The 27,308-nt window shown below is 41.7% G+C and overlaps 1 protein-coding gene across 2 annotated transcripts; it reads right to left on the reverse strand.

Annotated features, from left to right (window-relative positions):
• Window positions 1–3,856: 3,856 nt before the first annotated feature.
• Window positions 3,857–25,395, reverse strand: LOC138754156 (BCL2/adenovirus E1B 19 kDa protein-interacting protein 3-like). Of its 2 annotated transcripts, none has more exons than XM_069918020.1 (6): window positions 25,130–25,395; window positions 19,001–19,187; window positions 16,032–16,113; window positions 11,534–11,634; window positions 9,630–9,779; window positions 3,857–7,456 (listed from the first exon to the last, which is right to left on the reverse strand). In XM_069918020.1, the coding sequence occupies exons 1-6, from the start codon at window positions 25,167–25,169 to the stop codon at window positions 7,408–7,410; spliced, it is 609 nt and encodes a 202-aa protein (XP_069774121.1). In that variant the 5' UTR covers window positions 25,170–25,395; the 3' UTR covers window positions 3,857–7,407. The 2 variants fall into 2 exon arrangements, with proteins under 2 accessions (XP_069774121.1, XP_069774122.1); XM_069918021.1 differs by lacking the exon at window positions 25,130–25,395 and adding an exon at window positions 23,916–23,993.
• Window positions 25,396–27,308: the final 1,913 nt, after the last annotated feature.

A 27,308-nucleotide genomic window follows, 5' to 3' on the forward strand; every position in this document is an offset into this window, starting at 1 on the left:
TTGGGACACATTATAGTGTTGTCACAGTTTGATTGCTCATTTCAAAGCTTGTTGCTGCTGTTCATCTGTGGCGCTTACACACACACAAGTCAGCTAAATTTTAAAAGTCTGAGAGTTTTTGAAGAGTTCAGATTCTCGGGTGGTCCAGATTTCTGGACTTCTACTGTATTACAACCCGAACCACAATGAAACTCCAACCAAAGATCTGTCTGCACACAACTGCCAATGTGAATATTTATCTTGTATCTCCCTGTGGTCATTTAAATTTATATTTACTGGTGTATTTCATTGACTTGTGTGGCTGCTGCATGGATTTCATTGTGTGCACATTGTACATTTATGACAAATACTGTCATGAAGGAGAATGCTTGTAAAAAAAAAAAATCAGACCAGTCTTTAAACTTATGAAAGGGTCAGTGGCCATTGAATCACTCCAGCCTAGTTCCACCTGCAAGCTCTGGCTCTGAAGCCCTCATGGGGCTACAGCAGTGTTCTTTCCTTAAACGCTGGTGCCCCAACACCCTCAGAGTGGACAATTAAATTCCTAGTCCCCTTCAACCAGACCAGCAAGTTAAAAGGGATTATGATTTGCCACCACATGGGCAAGACCAAATCTAGAGACTTTCAATGGAAATCCGTAATAAACCCACAAAGAAATTCTGGAGAGACTTATTCATCCAGAGAGTAGAGCGAATAGGGAATTATTGCCAAAGGGAGGGGCCAGTGTGTTATAGAAGCTGGAGGAGAATGTTGCTGGGCATTGTAAGAAGGAATCCCATGCACAGTAAAGAAAAATCACTAGGTTAGATTATTTCCTTTGGTGCTGGAGAAAGAGCCTCTGTGAAATATGGAAAGGGAGTCACACATGACATCCCTCCCATTTCCTGGTTTCACCCTGCTGTGAACTCCTTGCTCTGTGGGCCATGTGTCGTACACAGCATTCAAAGCCTACATCCTGCAGGAAAGGGAACAAGGGAAATACCATCAAGGGAGCTATATCTTGAAAGCTTGCCAGTGGACGAGAAGCTGCACCTCAGCACACTGACAGCTTGCCTGCTAAACTTCACAATAAACACAACAAAAGCCATGAGTTGGTCATTACCACATTGTTTCCAGGAGGTGGCTGTGTACATAGGCCACGTGTTCTACATTGCAGAAACAATTACACTTCAAAAAGTACATTGACGGTAATGTGCTTTGGAATGGTCTAAAATTGTGAAAAGCACCATAGAAATTCAGGTCATTATTTTTTTCCAAAAAGGACAACCAGATTTCTGTTTTCATGGAACATTCTTCCAATTCCTTGTTGAGGGAAATACATCCAGACAGAGAATTTGAAGGAGCCATTCATGCTCGTTTCATGGAGCATCATTAAAGGAGGTTCTTTGTAGCAGCTTTCAAAGCAACTGCTCTAAATATATTAATAGTCTTCTTCAAGCAGTGATACTGCTCTCAGAAGTGACCTCTACTGGCTAGTTCTTCTTTCTTTGGCTTGGCTTCGCGGACGAAGATTTATGGAGGGGGTAAAAAGTCCACGTCAGCTGCAGGCTCGTTTGTGGCTGACCAGTCCATGCGGGACAGGCAGACACGATTGCAGCGGTTGCAAGGGAAAATTGGTTGGTTGGGGTTGGGTGTTGGGTTTTTCCTCCTTTGCCTTTTGTCAGTGAGGTGGGCTCTGCGGTCTTCTTCAAAGGAGGCTGCTGCCCGCCAAACTGTGAGGCGCCAAGATGCACGGTTTGAGGCGTTATCAGCCCACTGGCGGTGGTCAATGTGGCAGGCACCAAGAGATTTCTTTAGGCAGTCCTTGTACCTTTTCTTTGGTGCACCTCTGTCACGGTAGCCAGTGGAGAGCTCGCCATATAATACGATCTTGGGAAGGCGATGGTCCTCCATTCTGGAGACGTGACCCATCCAGCGCAGCTGGATCTTCAGTAGCGTGGACTCGATGCTGTCGACCTCTGCCATCTCGAGTACCTCGACGTTAGGGGTGTGAGCGCTCCAATGGATGTTGAGGATGGAGCGGAGACAACGCTGGTGGAAGCGTTCTAGGAGCCGTAGGTGGTGCCGGTAGAGGACCCATGATTCGGAGCCGAACAGGAGTGTGGGTATGACAACGGCTCTGTATACGCTTATCTTTGTGAGGTTTTTCTGGCTAGTTATACTGCATATAAAAGTATACCTCAAGCATTACATCCACGAAGAATATTTTTTCCATAGTTTTATTTAAGATGGAACTTGACCTCGAGGCAAATACTGAATACATTGACTATGAGAAGTAGTCTGGACATTTTGATCAAAAACTGGAATCAATACCAGGACATCAGTCCAGAGCAAAATTCATAGAATGCGACACAAGAGTCTGACAGTTAATACTTTTTTTTTAAAAAAATACCCATTGGAAGTGCTCACAAAATGTTTTCCCCATATACAAATACTGTACTTTCAGGTGGAATTCAGAGCAGATTTCTAGACTTTAGCACAGGTTTTAAATGTAATCAGCAAAGCAGAAACATGAAAATACAAGGTGGTATGGAGCTAAGCTTACAACTTATGCCCCAGGGGAGATTAGCTATTTCAGTACAGGTGCTCCCGGTCTTACTAACACACTGTACACACAAACAAGCCTCTGCCTCTTGTTCCCTACCATGTTGTTCAGGTGCCTGCTGACATTCACTCAAACCTTGATGAAGGGTTCAAGTCCAAAACGTTGGTTGTGTATCTTTATCTTTGCTACATAAAGTACACTAACTAGTCGAGTTTCCCCAGCATTTTTACAAACAAGCCTTTGGGAGGCCAGTGGAATGGATGGACATGGATTAGTTGGCTGCTGCAGTGCTGAAGGCATCTCCTGGTCAACAAGAGCAGGGCATTTCTGGATGCCTTGTCTCCCCCACCCTCAAGCCTCAGCGGAGCAGGTTGAGAGTGCTAAGCAGAGTCCGAGGCCAGCTCACTCTCCACTTATAGCTGTTTCTCTCACCCTCTCCCACACTGCTTATGTTCATTTCCAACAATGCAAACAGATTGGGGTACAAACAGTTCCCTTTCATAACCTGGGACTTCCTGTGACTGGAAGGTTTAAAACAATGTTTGGGCACCTTCTTTGCTGTGATTTTTGTGCAACATTTGTTTATATTGCATTTTTCTTGCTTTATCAGTTTTATATTTTTAGAAATAGGTTCTGCTTCTTCCATTCATTAAACAGTTATTTGAATAAATTAATTTATTTGCTGTTCAAACAAATGTTTGGCAACATCACAAGCACAAAGACTTGGTTCCATTTCTTAGATCCAAAGAACCCAAGTTTTGTGAAAGATAACAGCTGTCACCCTGTAACGTCACTCCAACACTTGCTAAATTTTAAGAATACATTGGATGGGAGATGTCTGGAGGGTTATGGAATAGGTGCAGGTCAGTGGGACTAGCGGAGTGATGGCTTGTTTTCTGTGCTGTAGTGTTCTATCATATCCCCAGTGCTTCATTTCCACCTCTCCTTCAGTCTATTTCCCTAACTGGTTTTCACCGACAGCGACTCCTCCACATTGCTTGGAGCATTTACTGTGTTCACTGTATTACAGCAAATTTAAATGTAGACATACAGCATGGTAACAGGTCGTGCAAATGACACTCCATTGACCTCCAACCCCTGGTGTTTTTAACAGTGGGAGGAAACCAGAGCCCGGAGGGGAAACCCACACAGACATGGGGAGAATGAACAAACTCCTTACAGACAGCGCAGGATTCGAACCCGGGTCCCAATCGCTGGCGCGGTTACAGTGTAATGCTATTCTCTACACCAACCGTGCCACCCTTAACATGATCAAGTTTAATTTAAAAATGGGCCACAATGCAAAAGACATGTTGTGTCAGTATGTTTAATGGCACAAAAAAGTTATGGTACTAATTTTACAATAATTCAAATACGTAATACAAAGTACCGTCTAGATAAATGTCAGGTATATTGATTATCACTTTGGCTCAGTTCAATTCAACAGATTTTTGAAAATCTGCCCCCAGTTCAAAATAAAGAAATTATTTTTTTAATTGTTATATTTTTTTCATTAATATTTATGCTGGAGATGAGACAAGGTGCAAAATGTAGGTTACTATTTAATCAACATACAAGTAACCTGTACTTTTTAGAGGTGTAGGTCAGGTAAATGTTTGTGAGGCTAAAAAATTAAAGTATGGTCATTTCTGCTTATATGTTGGTTGAGGGACAAGAGGAATTAATCCAACATCATAAAGCTTTGATCCTTCCATTACATTTTAAGTGCAATTTAAAATGAGGAGTGTTCATCCCGATCTCCTCCTCCTGTTGAAAACAACCGAGATGGCAGAATTTTTATTGCATGCAGTTTACTAACCCTTACAAATTTCAGACCCAATCTGATATGCCTGAGACTGATCTTGGAAGCTAAGCAGGCTCAGGCCTGGTCAGTACTTGGAGGGGAGACCGTCTACGAAGAGTGGGTGTTGTAGGTTTCTGTGAGGGGCTCTGGACAAAGTGGCGACTCTGTCTGCCTTACATTAGACAAGAGTTAAAGAATTTCATGTATGTTACATTCTAAATGTAGTGACAATAATGGAACCTTTATATACGCAGATAAGCAACTATGGTGCAGTGCCAAAAGAAGAATTCTTACTGCACAGTGCAATATCTACAGGAGAAGTGGCAAATTGCTTCAATCAGGACCCTCCCTCAATATGCCGTATGCATATAAGTGACTTACTTTGTGAATTGTTTTGTCATATTACATATTAATATTGTCTGTAATATTACATCATTTATCAATTTTAATTTCTGAAAATGCATGTTTCAATATATCCTGAGCTTCTGCTTTAATTAGAAAAAGCATCAAACAACTGAGAATTTGTCATGCATAATATTAGCACAAAGTAAGAGTGATTCTCTGCTAAATTACCCTCTCCTTCAATTAAAGGAAATTTAAAACAAACTGTCCAGATCTTCAAAGCTGGAAATGGAAGGAAAACAGAATACACTGGAAAACTTCATTCAACTTCAACAGGATATAGACATGGATGTCTTTCTTTGCAAAACAAGCAACATTTCAAACTAATATTTTCTACAATAAGGCGTCATTTACTAAATGTAAATCAGAAGATGGACAATTTTGGAAGAATTTAAGCAAATTCACTTCATTTTATATTTTACTTGTCTTTCTTTCACAAAAAAACTTCATAAAAATGATTTTTCACACTTTGTTCCTTTCCTAGTCAATACACTCTAAAAATATTTGCCATTATGTTATGAGTTAGCTGAAAGAGGTTTATGGGTGGAATTTGTCAATATCCAGAGTCAACTGCGTTAGAACAGGAAGCAGTTCTTCATCACATCTTCAATCTCAAATTAGCCCCCACACACCAATATTCAATTCTAAGCAGACCTGTTAAATCAGTGAAGAATTTTTTTCCCCCCTGAAGAGAGATACTGCATGGTAACAGGCCCTTCGGCTCACGAGTTCATCGAACAAATACACTGATTAAAGCCCATACGGTTTTGAAGGGTGAGGAGAAACTGGAGGTTCTGGAGGAAACCCACGCAAATCACGGGGAGAACGTAGAAACTCCTTACAGTCAACTGAGATGCTGCTGCTGTTGTAGTGTTGAGCTAACTGCTTCACTTGAGGCCAACTTTGTGCCACAGCTGCCAACACTTTGGGAGCTGGACTAAGATTGCTTGAACTCACTTGGGATGGCCAAGAAAAAAAATGGATCTGCTTGTCCCATCAGAATTAGCTGTTACCATACACAAAAAGTCAACATCTCAAGCTTCACTCTAAATACTATCCAAACAGAAGTTCAAAAACAAACAACTATAAGCAACCTTGAAGGGTTACAGAAAACTTTAAAAAAAAATGCATACAAGGAAAGAGGTGTGTAAATTGGGACAAGAAGCAGACAGAGCCTCAAGATTCAGGGCAGTAGATTTAGAACGGAGATGAGAGGGTGGTGAATCTGTAGAATTCTCTGCCCATTGAAGCAGTGGAGGCAACCCTCAGTAAATTTATTTTATGACAAGGTTGGATAAATTTTTACGTATTAGGGGAATTAAGGGATCTGAGGTAAAGGCAGGTAGGTGAAGATCATCGGATCAGCCATGATCTCATTGAATGGCAAAGCAGGCTTGACGGGCTGAATGACCAACAGCGGCTTATGTTCTTAGGATAAGTTAGTGGAACAAGATGTAACAGACCAATGAAAATAATCATTATAGTCCATGGAATGCACTGCTCACATCCTCAGGTTATGGTTAGCTTTCTTCTTTCTACCTACCAGACAATTCAGAAATTTGACTTTTTTTTGGTACAATGAGCAGTCTGGGATGACTTGCCAAATCTTAGCCGGGCTGTTGCAACTGGTCTCAATACTTGATGGAAATGGAGTGGGAAGGGAGGGGGGAAAAAGGGGAGAAAATGACACTGTGTATATTCAAGAGGGAAATGTTTAAGTGTATTTTGGTCAATATGGTTCATAGTGTGAAAAATTAAAAAAATTTAAAAAAAATACTTGATGGAAATAGGATCTATTAGGGAAGAAATCAGCTCATTTTTTTTTCCCCCTATGAGCCCTGTCAGGAAGCATCAGTTGAAATAGGATGGAATTCAGCATGGTCAACAAAGTGTGCTCAAGTTGGACACAAACTGTCAATATTCAGAGGTAAAAAAATTAATTCTGCAATGAACCAGAATTCAGTGATGAATTGGACACCAAAGACAAAGAACTCTGCTCTGATAAATAGAATCAGAGCCAAATTGTATGGCTGCCCTCCTCGCGAGCATCAAGCAGGTAATATCAGAGAATGTGAAGAAAACAGAGGTGTCTGGGTAGGTGAGAGAAAACAACAGACAAAGAATATAATGCCAATAATTACAATCAATAAAGCAAATCTATCTGGAATAACTTCAATAGCAACACATTGATTTCTTAGTTCAAATATCTAATGTTGTTTGAGATTGTAAATCTTAAAACACGAGACTGCGAAACCTACTGCAGTTCAGTTGGTTCAATGCTGCTGAGCACAATTCTTAATTTTCCTCACCCATCCGACACCTTATGCTGTGCATCTATTGTGCTAACACATAACCTCATCTAAATGATGCATGAAACAGATGCCACAAGGGTGTTTGCTGGTGAATCCATTTCACACTGATGCAAACCATTACAGAACATCAGGGCTCCTGTGTCTAGCACATAGCTCGCTTAACCATCAGAGAGAGAGGATTCCATTTGATGCTTAGGCAAGCATTTTCTACAACGTAACAAGGGGAAATAGGTAATGAGGTGGGATGTCTTGTGCTTGAGATGGGTACTTTTCTTCCTCCAATTCAAATGCACTGATGGAACAGCCACACACTTTCACAGGCCATGTTTAAATCTGAATCTGGTTCAGAAGGTGCTGGATGAGGAGGTTGTCAGTCTTTTCCCAATGTAGATCCTAAAACACAGGTTAGCAAACTATGATTCTCTCGACGAAATTTTCACTCACAGAATGAAAATGACATCTTAAAATTTAACTTGTTATGTTACATTATAAACAAAAGTGTAACTTTATTCAACCCCAATTGAACTTTGAGATTTGGTCCGAGCATTCCACCTTTAATTCATGCAGCCACCAAATTTGGCAGATCTCCACTGCGTCCTTATAAAACATTTTAATAAATTTGAAATATTTTCATGCACTTATCTTGCACTTGGATAAGTCTTTCACAAAAATTAAATGTTGCGTATCTTTATCTTGAAGAGGAGCTTACTGAAACTGGTTTATAATGGTTTTATTCTTCAATAAAAATGAATTCTAACAATTAAAATCATCTAAATACATACGTAAAAGATGTCACTGTAAATACATTCAAAACATGATGCCTCATTGAAATTTGGTAATATCTCAATGAGATAAACCTGTATTTGTAACCAACCACAACTTTGAACAAAAAAAATGAGAAGTGCAACACAAGTCAGACAGCTTGAATAATCCGCAGAGTTCTGCACATATTAAAGGAATGAAACGATTACACTGGAGAATCTGCAGAGAATAATTACAAGGATGGTTTTGAGAGTGGAAATTTACATCTAGATTATTTAAACCAAGGTTATTTTGTTTTAAATGGAACAACAAAGGCTGAGAGGAGACCATCAGAGGTGTGTAAATATTATGAGGGACACAGATAGAGTTAAATAGGACTTTTCACCACTGTGTCAAGCTGGAGCTGATCAATATGCTCTCAGTCTAAAACTACTGTCATCGGAGCATATTCTGAAGATATTGGAGTAATGTTCCGGACTTGACCATGAGCCTTGCCAAAGTGCAGTTAAAGCAAGAGCTCAAATTTTTCAGCCATGGTTTGGTGTAAAAGGAAACAATTTAAATCTTTTGAACCTGCTGCCAAGGAAATAATCAGGAGGCATACATTTGAAGTAATTGGTGAAAAGTCTGAAGGAAAATGAGGAAAAAAAAGTTTTCAGAAGGAGGATCTTGCGACCTGAAAGGGTGAAAACTCTGATCACATTAAAAAGTGTATCGATGAATAGAGCTGTGACTTGCAATTGTGGATCAAGGTGAATTTGGCTGGGCTGCTCTTCATCAACCAAAGTAATAATGGAACTTCTCCTGCATCATAATTTTTTTTATATAATTCTATGAATTCATAAATAATGATGCAGGGAAGTAGAAGAGGAATTGGGGACAAAATATTAAAGAGAGCAAAAGATTTATTAAATTGTTTCATTTTACACCAAACCATGGCTGAAAAATTTGAGCTCTTGCTTTAACTGTACTTTGACACGGCTCGTGGTCAAGTCCGGAACATTACTCCAATATCCTCAGAAGATGCTCCGATGACAGTAGTTTTAGACTGAGAGCATATTGATCAGCTCCAGCTCGACACAGCGGCGTAAAGCCCTAGGAAAGGGGAATACAGTCCTAGCTGAACTCTGTCACACAACAGCAAGTGATGATTTTGCAAAATCAGTTTGTTCTGAATTATCTTGAAAATAAATCGCATGAACAAGCATGCAACTTACAGCAGGCAAGGAACCATTAAGACGGCAAGCCTGCATAATATAATAATAAAATGGTGACCTCAAAATACAAGGAACACAAAGGCTGAAGCAGCACTTCATATTGACAACAGCTATTATTGCAGAAAGGTTCTCCAATCTTACCAGCAAACAGCCGAGTAGAAAAAAACGACAAGTTAACAAATGGGGCAGAAGCATCAGCAATACGAGGTACCAGATCACAGCAACGCAAGAATAATCAATTACCATTGCAGCTGATTGGATTGCAGCTGGAGGGTGTGGGTGGCCTACAAAAGTCCATCAGTTTTATTCATCTACAAATCAGAGCAAATGTAGGAAGCAATATTTACATTTATATTTTATTAATTTATTCAATTATTTACCACTTAATTTTCCAAGGAGGCCATAAGATGGATAGCAGTACCATTATGATCTAATCACAAAGTTTATCAACCACCCTGCCTGCTGGAACAAGATGTCAACATTACTGCCCAACTGAAATCTGGTCACTCTTCAATGAAGGGCCAAATATTTTTCTTAAAATAATGACTTTTTAAAATCAACACTATGGTTTATTGCTAAACACTTACCCCAGACCAAGAGCCAGAATATGCGATAAAAGCAGGGAAGGAAAGAGGACCTTCAAAAATTCAGCAGAAAATACTCCTCCTTTCTTCATTGCTGCAGTCTTTCTCATACTGAGTATGACCGAGCGTTTAGGATGCTTGAAATGGAATTCCCTGGAGGAGAGGGGGAAATTAAGGGCTGTTTCATCGAAGACCAATTTGTTTTATGGATCTCTCAAACGAATACATCCAAGGTAGAAAAATCTATCAAATAGAATCTGAGGACATTCCAACCTTTTAAACATTTTCTGGAAATTAGCACCAGATGCAGCAAAAGTAGTGAACAAATGTAACGTGGCCTCTAGGAATGACTAGGTAAAATTAGTAGAAATGTCTGAAAGATTAGGTTAATCTTTCCACCTTGTGTCCAAAGCTTTGCAGTGGTAATGACTTGGATTTCTCTTTTCTTGCTTCCATTGGTGGGTGCACCAAGTGTACCTTTCAGTTTTTACTGCAGCAAGTTGGATACAAACTGTTAATATCGTGGATTGTAAAATGAGAACTGATTTCACTTTTATTTCACAAGTTCTTAATCACACCAGATCCAAGAGATTTTCTTATTTTGTAGGCTTGCCTACTTTATTACAAAATAACAGCAACAATCTTTGATGCGCATGTTCACATTTTTGTTACAGAACCAAAAGCCATCAGACATTAATACAAGCAACAAATGATTGTGTACAAGACCCTTGCAGGTATTCGGTTTTAAAGCAACATTTGTGCATTCCATACATAACGCATGTTCTATGTTCGATTACTGGTTTCCACTGAATTGGCTGATCTTTGCTGGCTATAAGTGGAGGTCCTGCAACCTTACTTTTGTGCCTAATGCCGAGAAGTAGATTAAAGAGCAAATCAGCAAGCATTCTGACTGCATTAGTACTGACAAATAGAACAGGCCCTGCCAGACAAACATGAACTCCTAGTTTGAGATTGTGAGAAAAAGAGCTGTTCCCCTGGCCAAGGGGGAAAAAAATGTCAGCATCTAAAAACAATAGTCACAAATGACCGTACATCCTCCAATAAATATTCATCATTTTTATATATCACGTATACTTGTGTAATCATTGATACTATATAATAGACGATCACCCCCACCCCCATTTTCAGCTATATAAAAAAAAAAATCGGGTGTTTTTGTATGATCCATGTAAAAGTTTAACTCTCTATTTTTCGCCCTGGCCGCCTGCCCATCCGAGCTCCTAACTGCGGATCCTCGTCCCAGCCGGCCGCCTTCCAGACTCTTGATGCCATGACTGCAGACTTACCACCTAGTCCCAGTTAAATCCTGAGCTCTTGACACCTTGAAAGACGCGGGTACTTCACGAAGTTAGCAGTTTGACTTGCATAAAAGATGACTCCCCTTTTCTGGGCTGAAAAACTCGTCCAAAAAGTTTGGTAATTACACGAGTTAGGCGGTAATTGCACAAGCAGACATTACACATCTCTGATGTACATTCAAAAGGGTGCTGAGGGCAAGGACTCCCGATTGACCTCAGGCGCTGAAGGCTTCCTGATAATATCGGAGGTTTGGATCTGGACCTCAGGTGGCCGATAGTTTGAAATGGAGTCCGTGCGGCTGCAGAGGCTGTGGGAGCGGCTGGAGGCGAATCCAAGGACACTCAGTGACTCTGAAAGGATTCTCTTTTGCTTCTCTTTCTCTTTTTATTCAGGGCTCCAGTCAATGCTCATGGTGACTCTTCATTTGCCTTATGGCAGATAAAAGTTGAAGTATATCATGTGCATTACATTTATGTAATTATGTGACAATTAAAGGAATCTTCGAATCTTATAAATATGACCTGTACACTTGCATGGTTCTGTTCGCAAGATACATTTATTACACAGACTGATAAACCGTTACTTACTTTGGAGGAATGTTTTCAGGTCGACTTGACCAGTTGGAAATCCATTCAGCACTCTTCATTATTTCCACCTCTCGGTCTCGTTCCAAACCATCATCTTCGGACTAAACAGAAAACCCAAGGCTGAATGCTCAAATATCCCCAGTGTGCAGATTGCTAGACACTAGTTTTGTAACACTTCTGACAGCCCAAAGTTGGTGGCCAGAGATTGCAGCACTGCACCCAATAGCCTGAATATGCCTGGGATTGTTTAATTTTAGAAGCTAAGCAGGCACTTGGAGGGCATAACCCCCAGGAACACCAGGTGCTATTGGTTTCTCTGAGGAGCATTGGACAAAGTGGTGACTCTCTATCTGCCTTACAGTAGACAAAAGTTAAAGAATTTCATGCAGGTTACATTCTAAATGTAATAATGGAACCTTTACTTTTAGTTGTCTGCCAAAGCTGACAAAAACTTTAAATATTTCTTTTTAAAAAAAAAACTACTGCAATCAAATGGGCAGCACAGTTTGCACAACATCTTTACAGCGCCAGCGATCAGGACCAGACTGGGGCTCGAATCCTGCGCTGTCTGTAAGTAGCTTGTATGTTCTCCCTACATGGGCTTTCCTCCCACCCTTCAAAAACGTATCATGGCTGAAGGTTAATGGGGTAAAGTGGGTGACACGGATTCGTGGGATGAAATAGCCTGTTACCATGCTGCATGTCTACATTATTTTTTTTTAATACACAACATTAAGATATTAAAAATAAATTAGAACAATATAAAAACAAATATTTTTAAATAACAAAAGTGTTCCTTCAGCTGTTCCTCTCTTTCAAATAAATGTAGTTCCTAAATCAGTTTAGAAATTGTTTTTAACAGTTCACGCGGCATTTCCAACCGTTTCAGTGCAAGTGTCCTGTCATTTTGAACTCCTGCCAACTCGGTCACAGAAATGATACGAAGCAACTGTTAGTGAGTTCAAGACTTCTAGATTTCTGAATGCATTGTTAATTGTTCTGAATTGTTGGCACTTGTGCAGTATTTCTTTACAAAATGCAAGCCATTATATTTGAATGTTGAAGGGAAAACAGGCTGAAGAGTCTTGTTCTGACTCAAGGTGAGAAATTCCTGGTAACAATTCCTACCTGTCTTTTCCAGCGTGGAGTCGAGAGTTCAGTTAATTATCCAAGCCTTAGGTTTGTGCTTATTTATACTGATGCTGTTTCCAAAAGACTGATCAGCTCTTTTAAACTTAACATATTGTCTCCCCATTATGTACAGACAAGGTAAAATGGAATGAAACACATTGAGGCACAGGGAGTAGAGATGTTACCTCCCAGCACCAGACATCCAGGATCGATTTGTGATCATGCTGTGTGGGGTCTGCACGTTTCCCTGGAGACCACATGGGTTTCTCTACAGTGCTCATGTTTCCTCTCACACCCCCCAATATAGGGTGCATTGCTAAATTAATTGACCACTGTAAATTGCTTCTAATGTGTAGATGAGCAGTAGAATGAGGGGCAAGTTGAAGAGGATGACAGAGAATAAAACTGAGATTAAAATGGGCCAAACCTTTCTCCTGAATCTCGCTCTACCTTAAAATTTAACAGCTAGTGCCAGATGATAAGCCACCAGTTCATACTGGTGTTAGCACTGAAAAATCAGGCAGTCACCCAAATAAAAAGGTGGGGACACTGGACCCCAGCATCTGCAGATTTCCTGGTTTACCTTCATGACTTAGCAAATCTAACTGGATCATATGCAGCACTGGATAGAGAGAATCAAAGAGTTTTAAATGGCATACACAAGAATCGACAAATGAATAAAGTGAAAAGATTCTTTCAAGGAGGAACAGGTCAAAATTATCCCATGAGAAATAAGACCCATTTGATTAGTTCAAAAATTTTATTTCCACTCACAAACCACCTTAAGTAATCCCTATGCCAAAAGTCAGAGATCCCCAAACCTTTTAGACCATCAACCCCTTCATGGAATCCTTGACCCCTCATAGACCACCAGACAATAGATAGATAAATAGATGTATAATAATTAAGTAGACTTTCACTTTCCATATACATTAGTGAGGGAAACTGCATACAATATGCATGGTGTCTGGGCCTCCCAGCAACAGCCCAAACTTTGTTACAACATCCCAATTCCCAAGTAACAAATCTGTAAGTTAAGCAAATAATTACAATAACAGTTTAAAAAAAAACTTTGCTTCTGGCCAGGAAGATGCCAAATGGAGCTAGGTCCAAGTCTTCAGCATCGGCTGCAACCAGAGTCGGCGACTCCATTCTCAACATCAGCTGCTATCCGCATTGAAGAAGTCACCTCAAGCTTTACGATTCTTTCAACCCCAAAAGTTCAATCGACCACCCTCAAATTTACCGACCCCTTGGATAGTCCATCAACCCCCCAGGGGTCGATGTCGATCACTTTGGAGACCCCGACCATAGGTGCTCTGTGATTAATAAGGGATTATTTAATGTTTGGCCTGGAAGTCAGCCTGAAGAAAACTGAGGTCCTCCATCAGCCAGCTCCCCACCATGACTACCAGCCCCCCCACATCTCCATCGGGCACACTGAACTCAAAACAGTCAACCAGTTTACCTACCTCGGCTGCACCATTTCATCTGATGCAAGGATCGACAACGACATAGACAACAGACTCGCCAAGGCAAATAGCACCTTTGGAAGACTACACAAAAGAGTCTGGAAAAACAACCACCTGAAGAAACACACAAAGATCAGCGTGAACAGAGCCGTTGTCATACCCACGCTCCTGTTCGGCTCCAAATCATGGGTCCTCTACCGGCATCACCTATGGCTCCTAGAACGCTTCCATCAGCACTGTCTCTGCTCCATTCTCAACATTCATTGGAGCGACTTCATCTCCAACATCGAAGTACTCGAGCTGGCAGAGTCCGCAAGCATCGAATCCATGCTGCTGAAGACCCAACTGCGCTGGGTGGGTCACGTCTCCAGAATGGAGGACCATCGCCTTCCCAAGATCGTGTTCAATGGCGAGCTCTCCACTGGCCACCGAGACAGAGATGCACCAAAGAAGAGGTACAAGGACTGCTTAAAGAAATCTCTTGGTGCCTGCCACATTGACCACCGTCAGTGGGCTGATATCGCCTCCAACCGTGCATCTTGGCGCCTCACAGTTCGGCGGGCTGCAACCTCCTTTGAAGAAGACCGCAGAGCCCACCTCACTGACAAAAGACAAAGGAGGAAAACCCAACACCCAACCCCAACCAACCAATTTTCCCTTGCAACCGCGCCTGCCTGTCCCGCATCGGACTTGTCAGTCACCAACGAGCCTGCAGCAGACGTGGACGTACCCCTCCATAAATCTTTGTCCGCGAAGCCAAGCCAAAGAAAGAAGATAGTATGTGAGTGGAAAGAAAAGGTTTGAAAAACACCTGTTTAAACATTCATAATGATGCAAGCCCGAGGTGAACAGATAACAAGCGGAGGGAGTCATGGCAAAGATATGGAGATAAAAATCAAAAAAGCAGAGTGCAATGAAAATATGCTTCACATATAGGCTGATGAGAGGAAATTCGAGCTGCTAAAGGGTCAATAGACCATAAACCCTTTGGACTCTGGTCATTTTTAAACTTTCATAATATACTCTGGACTGGGTCCATGGGTAAACTACAGCATGAAATGTTAAAAATCAGTTATGAATCAGCTGGTGGTCGGGGATCAAACCAGTGGAAAACAGGGACATGGAGTATACATGCTTGTTGGTAGTCCCTGAAAACAGGGACACTGAGTACAAAGGGTTATTAGATATACACAAGAAGCAGAGTGGGAGTTAAGCAGAGATATTAAATATAGACGGGATAGATGGCTTAAATTTTTGGCCTTAGTATAATGTCAACTAAGTGCTTGCTTTTATTCACTCATACATCTATCCCTTTAACAATATGGCTTTTCAAAAATATTCCACTCTTGTTTTGGACATTTCTACTTAACATCAATTATTCACATTTCTAACTCATCTATCTCTTTCTGATCAAACAAGAATCATGTATTTTAGGATAACAATTTTAACTCCCAGCTTATGAAATTAGTTCCAAAAATGATCAAACTGATATAAAATTTACTTCAAACTATAAAGCGGTCATGGTAAATCTTGCAATTTGCCCCAAACAACTAAATGTATCAATGGCACAGTTAAAAAGCAAATGTAGAGTGAGATTGGCCTGAAACCAACTATTTTTTCTGCCTGCAATGTCCTCACCTTGAAGGTCACAACTCACATAGTTGGAGCTCTCCAATATTTCCACTGCTGAAACTCTGCTTCAACAGTGCGGATGTGCAGTAATGCTCTCATCACCTTGTCCTTGCTATAAAACTAGCCTGCCACTATCTCTATGTAGATTGGTGTAAAGAACTATCTGAAAATAGTTGGACAGTTTATGGCATGAAATTTGACACAAAGTACAAATCACTGTTTCATAAAATTTAGAGTCAAACCCATACATCAGATCAACATACCTGAGAACTGTTGTCTCTGCTACCTTGCGGTTCTACTTCAAAGACTGCTTGAGTCATCTGAGGTGTTTGGGGTCGAGACTGACTGGAAAATTGAACAGGAACAGTAAGCTTTAATGATGAAAAAAAATAGCATTCTAAAAAGTTTGCAAGTTTTAAAATGACCACAACAAATACCTGCAATGTGCCTAAAGTTGGGTGGTAAGCAAAAGGTTACATAGAGATACCGCCAGTGGGCTGTATCCAGCATTTCTCTGTATTTATGGGATATGTATACCTTTTATAACTTTAGTACACATATCTCTATGTCTTCTTTCTTCTTTGGCTTGGCTTCGCGGACAAAGATTTATGGAGGGGTATGTCCACGTCTGCTGCAGGCTCGTTGGTGATTGACAAGTCCGATGCGGGACAGGCAGGCACGGTTGCAAGGGAAAATTGGTTGGTTGGGGTTGGGTGTTGGGTTTTTCCTCCTTTGTCTTTTGTCAGTGAGGTGGGCTCTGCGGTCTTCTTCAAAGGAGGTTGCTGCCCGCTGAACTGTGAGGCGCCAAGATGCAAGGTTGGAGGCGATATCAGCCCACTGGCGGTGGTCAATGTGGCAGGCACCAAGAGATTTCTTTAAGCAGTCCTTGTACCTCTTCTTTGGTGCACCTTTGTCTCGGTGGCCAGTGGAGAGCTCGCCATATAACACGATCTTGGGAAGGCGATGGTCCTCCATTCTGGAGACGTGACCCACCCAGCGCAGTGGGGTCTTCAGCAGCGTGGATTCGATGCTTCCGGACTCTGCCAGCTCGAGTACTTCGATGTTGGTAATGAAGTCATTCCAATGAATGTTGAGGATGGAGCCAAGACGGCGCTGATGGAAGCGTTCTAGGAGCCATAGGTGATGCCGGTAGAGGACCCATGATTCGGAGCCGAACAGGAGCGTGGGTATGACAACGGCTCTGTACACGCTGATCTTTGTGTATTTCTTCAGATGGTTGTTTTTCAAGACTCTTTTGTGTAGTCTTCCAAAGGCGCTATTTGCCTTGGTGAGTCTGTTGTCTATCTTGTTGTCGATCCTTGCATCAGATGAAATGGTGCAGCCGAGGTAGGTAAACTGGTTGACCGTTTTGAGTTCTGTGTGCCCAATGGAGATGTGGGGGGGCTGGTAGCCATGGTGGGGAGCTGGCTGATGGAGGACCTCAGTTTTCTTAAGGCTGACTTCCGCCAAACATTTTGGCAGTTTCCACAAAACAGGATGTCATGCGCTGGAGAGCTGGCTCTGAATGGGCAACTAAAGCGGCATCGTCTGCAAAGAGTAGTTCATGGACAAGTTGCTTTTGTGACTTGGTGTGAGCTTTCAGGCGCCTCAGATTGAAGAGACTGCCATCCGTGCGGTACCGGATGTAAACACCGTCTTCATTCTTGAGGTCTTTCATGGCTTGTTTCAGCATCATGCTGAAGAAGATAGTAAAGAGGGTTGGTGCGAAGACGCAGCCTTGCTTCACGCCGTTGTCAATGGAGAAGGGTTCGGAGAGCTCATTGCTGTATCTGACCCCGACCTTGTTGGTTTTCGTGCAGTAATGGGATGTAAATTGGGTGGCATGGACTCAGAGCTAAATTGGCCTGTTACAGTGCTGTTTGTCTACATTTTTTAAAATTGAAATTTAATTAGAGCAAGTACAAAATAAAATCCCTTGTCTATCATAATTTTAAACTGCTGCTTCTCTAACAGGAACTGTGCCATCTTCTATATTTTCTGTACTTTTTGTAGATTAATATTGCTAGAACTCTTTCTCTAAGGGATAAAGGGCACACAGAGTTAAAGTAGAATTCTGTTCCAAAACTCCAGAGCTAAAATGTTAGTTTATTTTTCCATCACATAATAAGAGATTGAAACTTGTATGGTAATATCTAAGAAATGTGTAAAGAGTTATAATCTCTCATGCTGACATTTGGATTTGTGATTTCTGTACATTTTTGTTGAACTGCATGAACTATAAAAAGCAGGCAACTCAACAACATTTTTTAAACTTGTTTAATACTCAAAAGGAATATTGATGGTTATAAGTCAGCAATATCCTATAAAGAAATTTGGCATGATGCATTTAGAGTATAATGCAATATTTATTTAAATAAATCTAGGCTGTGAAATATGGATCTCTACTGCAAAACATCATTTGAGATGATTGCCTGAGTTAATACTTGAATGAAAACATTGCAAACATGAATAACTGAAGCAAACTGGTGACATATTCATCTCAATACGACAAGTGCAAATGCCCCCAATTTGTATAATTAATTAATTTTGCACTAACAATATCTAATATGAAATGCAAATATAACACTTTCATAAAAGGAGCAAGACAGCTAACGCAGAAATCAATACAGAACTAGAGTCATCTCAAAAGATCACTTGTCAAAGAAGAAACAAAACACATGGGTGAAGATGGAGGTAGAAATGTTTCAAATTACGGTGGTGGAAGTGAGCAGTCTTTGAAGGGTAAAGTAAATGAGGTCAGAAATTGATTGCTGAATTTGAAGTTCAATTCACCCCAAAATAAACAACTGGACAAAGACATGAAATTAGCAGCAAGAGTGGAATCATCTTCTTGAAGATTAATGGCTAATATAATGTATGCATCCAAGAGTAGGATTAAGAGAATTAACAATTGGAGCTTCAATTAAATAAAAGATTTGCATCACTTGTCAAAGAAGAAACAAAACACAGGATTTCAATCGAATAAAACAAAAAGTGGCCCTAAAAGAGCATCACTTTTCTGAACTAGAAAAACCCATGGTATCCATCACCTACGAAGATTGGTAGATGCTGGATAAGTGTATTTCCCGGTTGTGAGAGATTGCATGTTCCACAAGGTACGACAATTTTAAACTTCTGTATTTTTCATCTATTTATTTGATGCAATTTTTTTTGCGGATTGCTTGAATTCTGGAGAAGGGGTACGTCAATGTATCTGTCAGCAATTCTTTACCTGTCAGAGTGGGAACTTCCCCGCGAACTAGTTTGACCAGATTCATGCTGCGCATCCAAGAGGATTTTTTCCATCTCTCCATCGTGGATGGAAGATGACGAAGGCACATGCTCCAGCCCTCCACTTCTCCCGGAGCTGTTATCACTTCCATTCCCATTGTTCTTTATGTGCAACTCTACCCAAGAACCTAAAAGGATTTTAAAAAATACAATCTTTAGTCTGCTTTCTTTAGTGAAGTCAGAGTATAACATTCATTCTGTTATTATCCAGTAGATTAGATGTGTTCCATTTGCAGTTACGATAGCAGTTAGTGCAATGCTGCTACAGCCCCAGCGACCCAAGTTCGAATCCGCCACTGTCTGTAAGGCATGTCCGTTCTCCCTGTGTCTACGCGGGCTTCCTCCAAGTTCTCCAGTTTCCCCCCATCCTTCAAAACTTCAGTCAATTGGGAGGAATGGGCTTGTGGGCCAAAAGGGCTAAATTTAAAGTTAAATTTAAAGTCTAAATTTAAAGTTAGACTGCAAATTTTATTTGAATATTTAGCAATAGCGTAGGGGGGAATCCTTCTGTAAATCTCATTAATAGCTTCAGGCACATGTATTGAGTCGATTACTTTTTCCATTCTTAGAAGTCTGGTTTACCCAATTTCCCATTCAACTGTCAAAATGAACAAAATTAATCATCACTGACCTACATGTTCCATCGGTGCCGATGGGTTTCCTTCCGTAGCTGGCAGATAACCCTGTGGTCAGCTGAACAGGAGATGTTATAATATCCTGGTAAGAAGGTTTTTGGGGAGGTTTTAAGCTAGTTTGGCAGCAGGATGGGAACCAGAATGTGAGGATAGTGAATAGGGCACTATTGTGTAATTATTTATAATTAATTATAACAAAATAGAAACTGCAGAGCACTGAGGTTATGAGGAAGGACACAGGCAGTCCACAGGGCAGAATTCCAAGTGCAAGACTAAGGATTCAACTTGAGGCACTTTGGAAATAAAATTGAAAAGGGTGATGAATACAGAACTAAAGGTTTTGTATTTAAATGCCCACAGTATTGGAAGTAAGATTGATGATCTAATCATGCAGCTGGAAGTTGGCAGATAGGACATTGTCACCATCACTGAGCTGCGGCTGAAAGACTACAGCTAGGAAATAAATTATCTGTGGCGACACAATGCATCAGAAGGACAGGAACCAGGCAGAAGGTTATGCTGGTTAAAAATGGAATTAAATCTTTGGGAGGTGGCATTGGATCAGAAGATAGAGAATCGCTGTGGGAGGAATTAAGAAACTAAGAGTAAAAAGACCATGATTGGAGTTGTATTTAAGCCTTCAAACAGTAGCCAGGCATGCAAACCACATAGGAAGCTAGAGAAGGCTTGCAAAAATGGCAATGCTACATTAGTCAAGAGGGATTTCAATAAGCAGGTTGATTGGGAAACAAGTTTGGCACTGGATCCCAATATAAGGAATTTATCAGATGGCTTTTTAGATAGCTTGTGACTGAGCCGAGCAAGAAAGTGGCAACTTTGGATTGAGTATTGTGCAATGAACCAGAATTGATAAGGGAATGCTAAGGAGGCAGTGATCATAGGATCAAATTCACCCTGCAGTTTGATAAACAAACTATAAATCAGATCTGTCGATCAGTATACCAGTGGAAATAAAGGGGACTACAAAGGTGTGAGAAAGGAATTGGCCAAAACTGATTGGAAAGACACACTCGCAGGAAGGACAGCAGAGCAGCAACGGCTGGAGTTTCTGAGAGAAATAAGGAAGGCGCAGAACAGGTAAGTTCCAAAAAAGAAATATTTAAATGGGAAAATGACAACTGTGGCTGACAAGTCAAGCCAAAGTAAAAGCAAATGAAAGGGCATACAAGTGAGCAAAAATTAGTGGGAAGGCAGAGGCTTTTAAAAGCTTACAGAAGGCAACTAAGGAGGTCATTAGGAAGGAAAAGATGAACTTTGAAAGGAAGATAGCAAATAATATCAAAAAGGATACTAAGAGCATTTTTAAGTACAGTATCAATTTTCCCTTGCAACCGCTGCAATCGTGTCTGCCTGTCCCGCATCGGACTTGTCAGCCACAAACGAGCCTGCAGCTGACGTGGACTTTTTGCCCCCTCCATAAATCTTCGTCCGCGAAGCCAAGCCAAAGAAAAGAAGATATTAAGAGTAAAAAAGGTGAGAGTAGAGATAAGACCAATGGAAATTGATGCAAGAGAAATTGTGGTGGGAGACAAGGAGATGGCAGAGAAATGAATGAGTATTTTGCATCAGTCATCACCTGACTTTCAAGGGTGTCAAGGAAGAGAGGGGAGTGTAGTCACGATCACCAGAGAGAAGGTGCTTGGGAAGCTGAAGGTCTAAGTGTAGATAAGTCTCTTGGACCAAATGGGATGCACACTCGGGTTAAAAAAAAAGTAACTGTAGAAATTGTAAATACATTAATGATCTTTCAAGAATCAATAGATTCTGGAAGACTGAAAAATTGCAAAGGTCACACTGTTATTTAAAAAGTTAAGGAGGCAAGAGGAAACAAAATTATAGACCTATTGGTCTCAATCAAGGATTTGGAAGCCTCTGAGAGTCAAGGATGAGGTTAGAGTACATGGAGGTGCATGACAAGATGGTTTACCTCAAGGAAAATCTTGCCTGACAAACTTACTACAATTTTTTGAGGAAACTACCAACAGGCTAGACAAAGGAGATACAGTGGATGTTGTATATTTGGACTTTCAAAAGGCCTTTGATAATGCGCTGCACATGAGGCTGCTTAACCAGATGAGAGCCCATGGAATTACAGGAAAGATACTAGCATAGGTGATCAGCAGGAAACAGAATGGGAATGAAGGGAATCTATTCTGGTTGGCTATCAGTGGTGTTCCTCAATGACCCAAACGTGTTGGGGTCATTTCTTCCATTGTGTGTTAATAATTTGGACTGTAGGATAAATGGCTTTGTGGCTAAGTTTGCACATGACACATAGATAAGTGGAGGGGCAGATAGTGAGAGGCTGCAGAGAGACATTAGGAGAATGGCCAGAGAAGTAATAAGGCCTCGAAAACCTTGGCAAACTTCTACAGATGCGTAGTAGAAAGTGTGCTGGCCAATTGCATCACAGTCTGGCATTGTGACACCAATACCTCGGAGCGAAAAGCCCTGTAAGCCCATAACATCACAGGCAAAACTCTCCCCATCCTCGAGAAAATCGACATAAAACGCTGCCATCAGAGAGCAGTAGTAATTAGCAAGGATCCACACCCCTCAGGACATGCTCTGTTCTCACTGCTGCCAGCAGGATAGAGCATCAAGAGCCACAAGGCTCGTACCACCAGGTTCAGAAACAGTTGCAACCCCTCCACCATCAGACTCCTCAACCACAAACTCAATCAGAGACTTATTTAATGACTATTTCTTTGCACATTGTTTACTATTGAATATTTATTTTCCATATTCCAGTTTCTTTGCATTTCCTTCTTTTTTACATTTGGATACTCATCTTTTCTTGAGTAGTTTTTTTTTGCTTTACCATTAAGTAGAAATTCTGCCTCACCCAAAGAAAAAGAATCTCAGGGTTGTGCATAATGGTCTGTATATACTATGACAATAGATTTGAACTTCAAAATGAAGTACAATGTTGGAAAGTGTGCGGTTATGTACTTTAGCAGAATAAAAGAGAAGACTATTATTTGGATGGGGAGAAAATTCAGAGGTGCAAAGGGAATTAGGAGTCCTCATGCAGGATACCCTACTCCAAGTGGAATCATTGATGAAGACAGTAAATGCAAGCTGGCATTCATATCCAGAATATCTAGGATATAAAAGCAGGGATCTAAGAGCAGAGGTACAGTTTCAAATCAGTTTTGCCACCTAATTTAAGAAAGGATGAGCTGCCATTGGAGAAGATTCAGAGAAGACTCACAAAAATAATTCCTGAAATGATGTAATTAGTGTCCAAGTATTTAACAGCTCTTGGACTGTACTCCTCAGATTTCAGAAGAATGAAGGGGGACCTCATGTTGAAAGACTTCGACTGAGTGGATTGGCAAAGTTGTTTCCCATGGTAGGGGAGTCAAGAACAAAAGGGTACAACTTCAGAGTTGAAGGGCGTCCATTTAAGACAGACGTGGAAGAATTTCTTTAGCCAGAGAATCTCTGGCATTTGCTGCGGAGACCAGGTCTTTGGGTGTATTTAAGGCAGAGATTGACAGGGTCAGGGTATCAAAGGTTATGGGGGGGAAGGCAGGGGTGTTGGGCTGAGTGAGAGAATAGATCAGATTATGATGGAGTGGCAGGATGGATTCAATGGGCTGAATGGCCTATTACTTCTCTCTTTTACACTCTTATTCAAAAGGAATCCGCAAATTCATTTGTGATACCACAGTGAACAATTTCACTGTAAAAATGAAACCTGGAGAGGATAGCAAGAGCTTTACAAATGTACCCAATGTCAGCTTCATATTTAGCATTTGCAATTCGTAATCAATTTTTGATCTTGTTCAACTTTTAGAGATGACATTTCTCCTTAAGGGCAAATCTGTGACTTCTGTGGGTGTACCAAAGAGTGGTCGACATGTTGAGTGGGAATCTTTCATCAAGGCTAAGAGTGCAACAGAGAGATAACCAGTAAAATGAGGACTGGGTTGGAGGGGGCTAGACAGGAACCAATAGTTCACCGATCTCCGAGTGGCCCCTGTCCAACTTTTCCCACCCAGTCCTCATGAGCCCATGCCGCCCAATTACACCCAAATGACCTACAACTCCCGGTAGGTTTTGAACGATGGGAGGAAACCGCAACACCCAGAGGAAATCCACACAGACATGGGGAGAGCATACAAACTCCTTATAGACAGCGCAAGATTCAAATTCTGGTCATCATTGCTGGCGCTGTAATAGCTTTGCACTAACCTTGCCAATTCCTATGATTCAACATTACAGCTACTGTGAGGTTGTCCTGGATTAACTTGTGTTTCAGATTTATGACATCATCACAGACAACTCTGAGAATTTTTTTCCTGAGGACATGGCAAAATTACCTAATTGGGTAATAGTACAGAGAAATAGCATTTAACAAAGAGCCACAAAGCAGGCTCGCCAGCAGTTATACTTTGTGAGGTGTTTGAGGAGATTTGGTATGTCACCAAACACATTTACTGGTGAACCGTGGAGAGCTCTCTGGCTGGTTGCATCACTGCCTGGTATGGAGGTGTCAACACTCAGAACAAGAAAAAACTCCAGAGGGTTGTTAACTCAGTGACATCACGGGCACCAGGCTCCACTCCATCAAGGGCATTGACATGAGGTGGTGTTTTAAGAAAGCAGCCTCTGTCCTCAAAGACTTCCACCACCCAGGCTAGGTCCTCTTCACTCTGCTACCATCTAGAAGGTACAGGAGCCTGAAGACCAGCATCCAGCAGCACAAGGACAGCTTTTCCCCCTCTGCCATCTCTCTCTTTCTCATGGCCCATCCATTCGCAAGCGAAGATGAACACGGTGCCTTGTAGCCCACAGAACTTTTGTTCCATGGAGCTTTAGGCACCAAGTGCTGGGGCAAGGACTTAGAGGCAAGTGCCTGTCCAGGACAAACGCCTCCCTCTGGGTCCCACGCCACTGGGCTTGGTGGAGTGCGAGGAATGACATTCAGAGTGATGCGGGATTGCCCCGCAATAGTCTGTTCTAAGACCGTTCTCGCAGGCCGTTGTCCTTACGGATTCTTCGCCCATCGAGTTTGCTGCTGCAGACCTCTAGGGAAACTGTTTCCCTCTGCCATCACATTCCTGAATAATCAATGACCAAAGTTATTTTTTATTATAGTAATGTGGTAAGATGGTTACAACAGGAATGCTTGCTCTAAGCATTCCTAAACCAGGTTGGGGTGAGGCTGTGTCCAGAGCAAGGCATATAACCCCGCCTCCCACCACTTCCCACTGGCCAGCCGCTGCCAGCACCGCTGATTGACGTTGAAGCGTCAAGAAGCGATTGGCTCGTGGCTCCATCATTCTCCCGACGACATTTCCGCCCCTGGCTTCTGTGCTGTTTACCACAGGACAGTTTTGATATGGGAGCCGCTCTAGTCGGGAGTGAAGCGAGCCGGGGTGGATAGAGCCGCACCTCTCACTCACCGTTCAGCCCTTCCTCGGTGGATGGTGGTCCGGCCGCCATGCGTAGATTCAATCACCGTTTGAATACTGCAGCCGCCCCGACGCGAGCGTCCACAGCTCTAGTCAGGTTCGGCGCGCATGCGCCGTTCGCTAGCGACCCGGAGAGGGTGTGATCACTGCTGTAACGCCATCACGTCAGCGTCCTCACCCGCTTCTCAGGGGCGCGGTGAACAAAACCAGTGCAGATGCTGCAATGCGGAGTAAAAATCCGGATCGAACTCTGTAATCTGGGAAAAAAAAATCAGAATCAATTTATTGTCATGAATAAGTCACAAATTTGTTGTTTTGCAGCATCATCATAGCTCAAACATTCGTATAAACCAACTTACAAAATAAATAAAAATAATGCACGAAAAGTCAGGCAGTGATTTTGGTTGATTGATTATTCAGGAATCTGATGGCAGCGAGGAAGAAGCTGTCCTTGTGCCACTGAGCGCTCGTCTTCAGGCTCCTGTACCTTTTTCCTGAGTAAGAGTGGGTGGGGATCCTTGAGGATAGATACTGTCGTCAATGGAGTGAAGGTCCTGGGCTACCTTTTGGAGGGCTTTACGCTCGGGAGTATTCGTGTCCTCATATCAGACTATGATGCAGCCGGTTAGCAAACTTTCCACCACACCTATAGAAATTTGCCAGCGTTTCTGGTGTAACACCAAACCTCCACAAACTCCTAAGTAGAGGCACTGATGTGCTTTATTCATGATGTCATTAGTGTGTTGGGCCCAGGAATGATCATCTGAGAAAGTGGCTTCCATGAATTTAAATATGCTCACCTCTGATTTCCCCCCCCCCCCCCCCCCCACATTATCATTGGATTTTATACCTTTGGCTTTCCCTTCCTGGTCAACAATCAGCTCTTTACATTTGGTGACACTGAGTTCAAGGCTGCTTTTGGTATGGCATCAGAAACGCTGGCAAATTTCTATAGATGTGTGGTGGAAAGTGTGCTGACCGGCTGTATCTTGGTCTGGTATGCGGACACCAGTACACTTCAGTGTAAAGCCCTGCAAAAGGTGGTGGACACAGCCCAGGATATTATGGTTAAAACCCTCTCTCCACAGCTACTGGAACCCTGCTGACAGATAATATCAGCAATCAAGGATTATCACCACCCAGCACACATGTTCTCGCTGCTATCACCTTGAAAGAGGTCCAAGTGCCTCAAGACTCGCACCACCAAGTTCAGGAACAGCTGCTCTCCCTCCACCATCAGACTCAACAACAAACTCAATCAGGGGCTCATTTAAAGACACTTACTTTTGCACTTTATTGATTTTTTCTATCTGCATTGCAGTTTGCTTACATTTCTTTGTTACTGTATAGTTTGTGTACAGTTTTTTTTTACTTCCAGTAAGTGGTAATTCTACCTCACCCGCAGGATAATGAATGTCAGAGTTGTTTGAGATGACAATCTGAAATTACCCCGCGAAGCATTATGCCTCGTCAGCCAACATTAGTTGTGCACTATTATTGCAAAGTTCAGATTTATTGTCAGAGCACATAAAATCCCGAGCTTCAATGGAACCAAAAGCTCTACTCAAGATACACATATAAGGCAGTACAAACAAACTGCGCTATGCAGAAAATAAATATTCAATGATAAATAATGTGCTAAATTAGAGTCCTTAAATGAGTCCCTGATTGAATTTTGTTGTTGAGTCTGATGGTGGAGGGAGAGCAGCTGTTCCTGAACCTGGTGGTGCGAGTCTTGTGGCTCCGATACCTCTTTCCTGATGGCAGCAGCGAGGACAGAGGTTTTCAGATATCAGCATTAAATATTGTGAAATTACTAATTTAGGTAGGGCATTTGTATCCTTTCATTTCACTGGTGGTGGTGCTCGTCCGTGGACTTCTACTTTGTAGCGATGGCATTTGTTAAATGATTAGAATAAATCAGTATAGTAATGTCAAATGTGTAATGGAAACAGACATTCAGAAGGGCTCAACAGACATGTCAAAATGTGCAAGCACATTGATAATGATCGCGAGTCAGCGAGGGATCAGGTTTTAAATAAGTCTTCGCTACTTACTGGAACGCGTGACTGCACCACTCAGCGATTACCAGGGTCTGTCGGAGAACCTATGAGAGGTTCAGAGCTTTTGTGATTCAACTTCCAACAAGTTTCTTTTTTTAAAAAAATGC

Source organism: Narcine bancroftii, chromosome 2 (assembly GCF_036971445.1).
Source record: "Narcine bancroftii isolate sNarBan1 chromosome 2, sNarBan1.hap1, whole genome shotgun sequence".
NCBI lineage: Eukaryota > Metazoa > Chordata > Chondrichthyes > Torpediniformes > Narcinidae > Narcine > Narcine bancroftii.

Bases quoted from the DNA above. Each gene is read 5' to 3' on its own strand.
- LOC138754156 (XM_069918020.1), bottom strand. From the start codon at position 25,169: ATGGCGGCCGGACCACCATCCACCGAGGAAGGGCTGAACG. The intron at 11,635-16,031 runs GTATGTTGATCT...TTTTCTGTTTAG, and splicing joins GCAGAGACAACAGTTCTCAG to TCCGAAGATGATGGTTTGGA. The intron at 7,457-9,629 runs GTAAGTGTTTAG...CCTGTGTTTTAG, and splicing joins ATTCTGGCTCTTGGTCTGGG to GATCTACATTGGGAAAAGAC.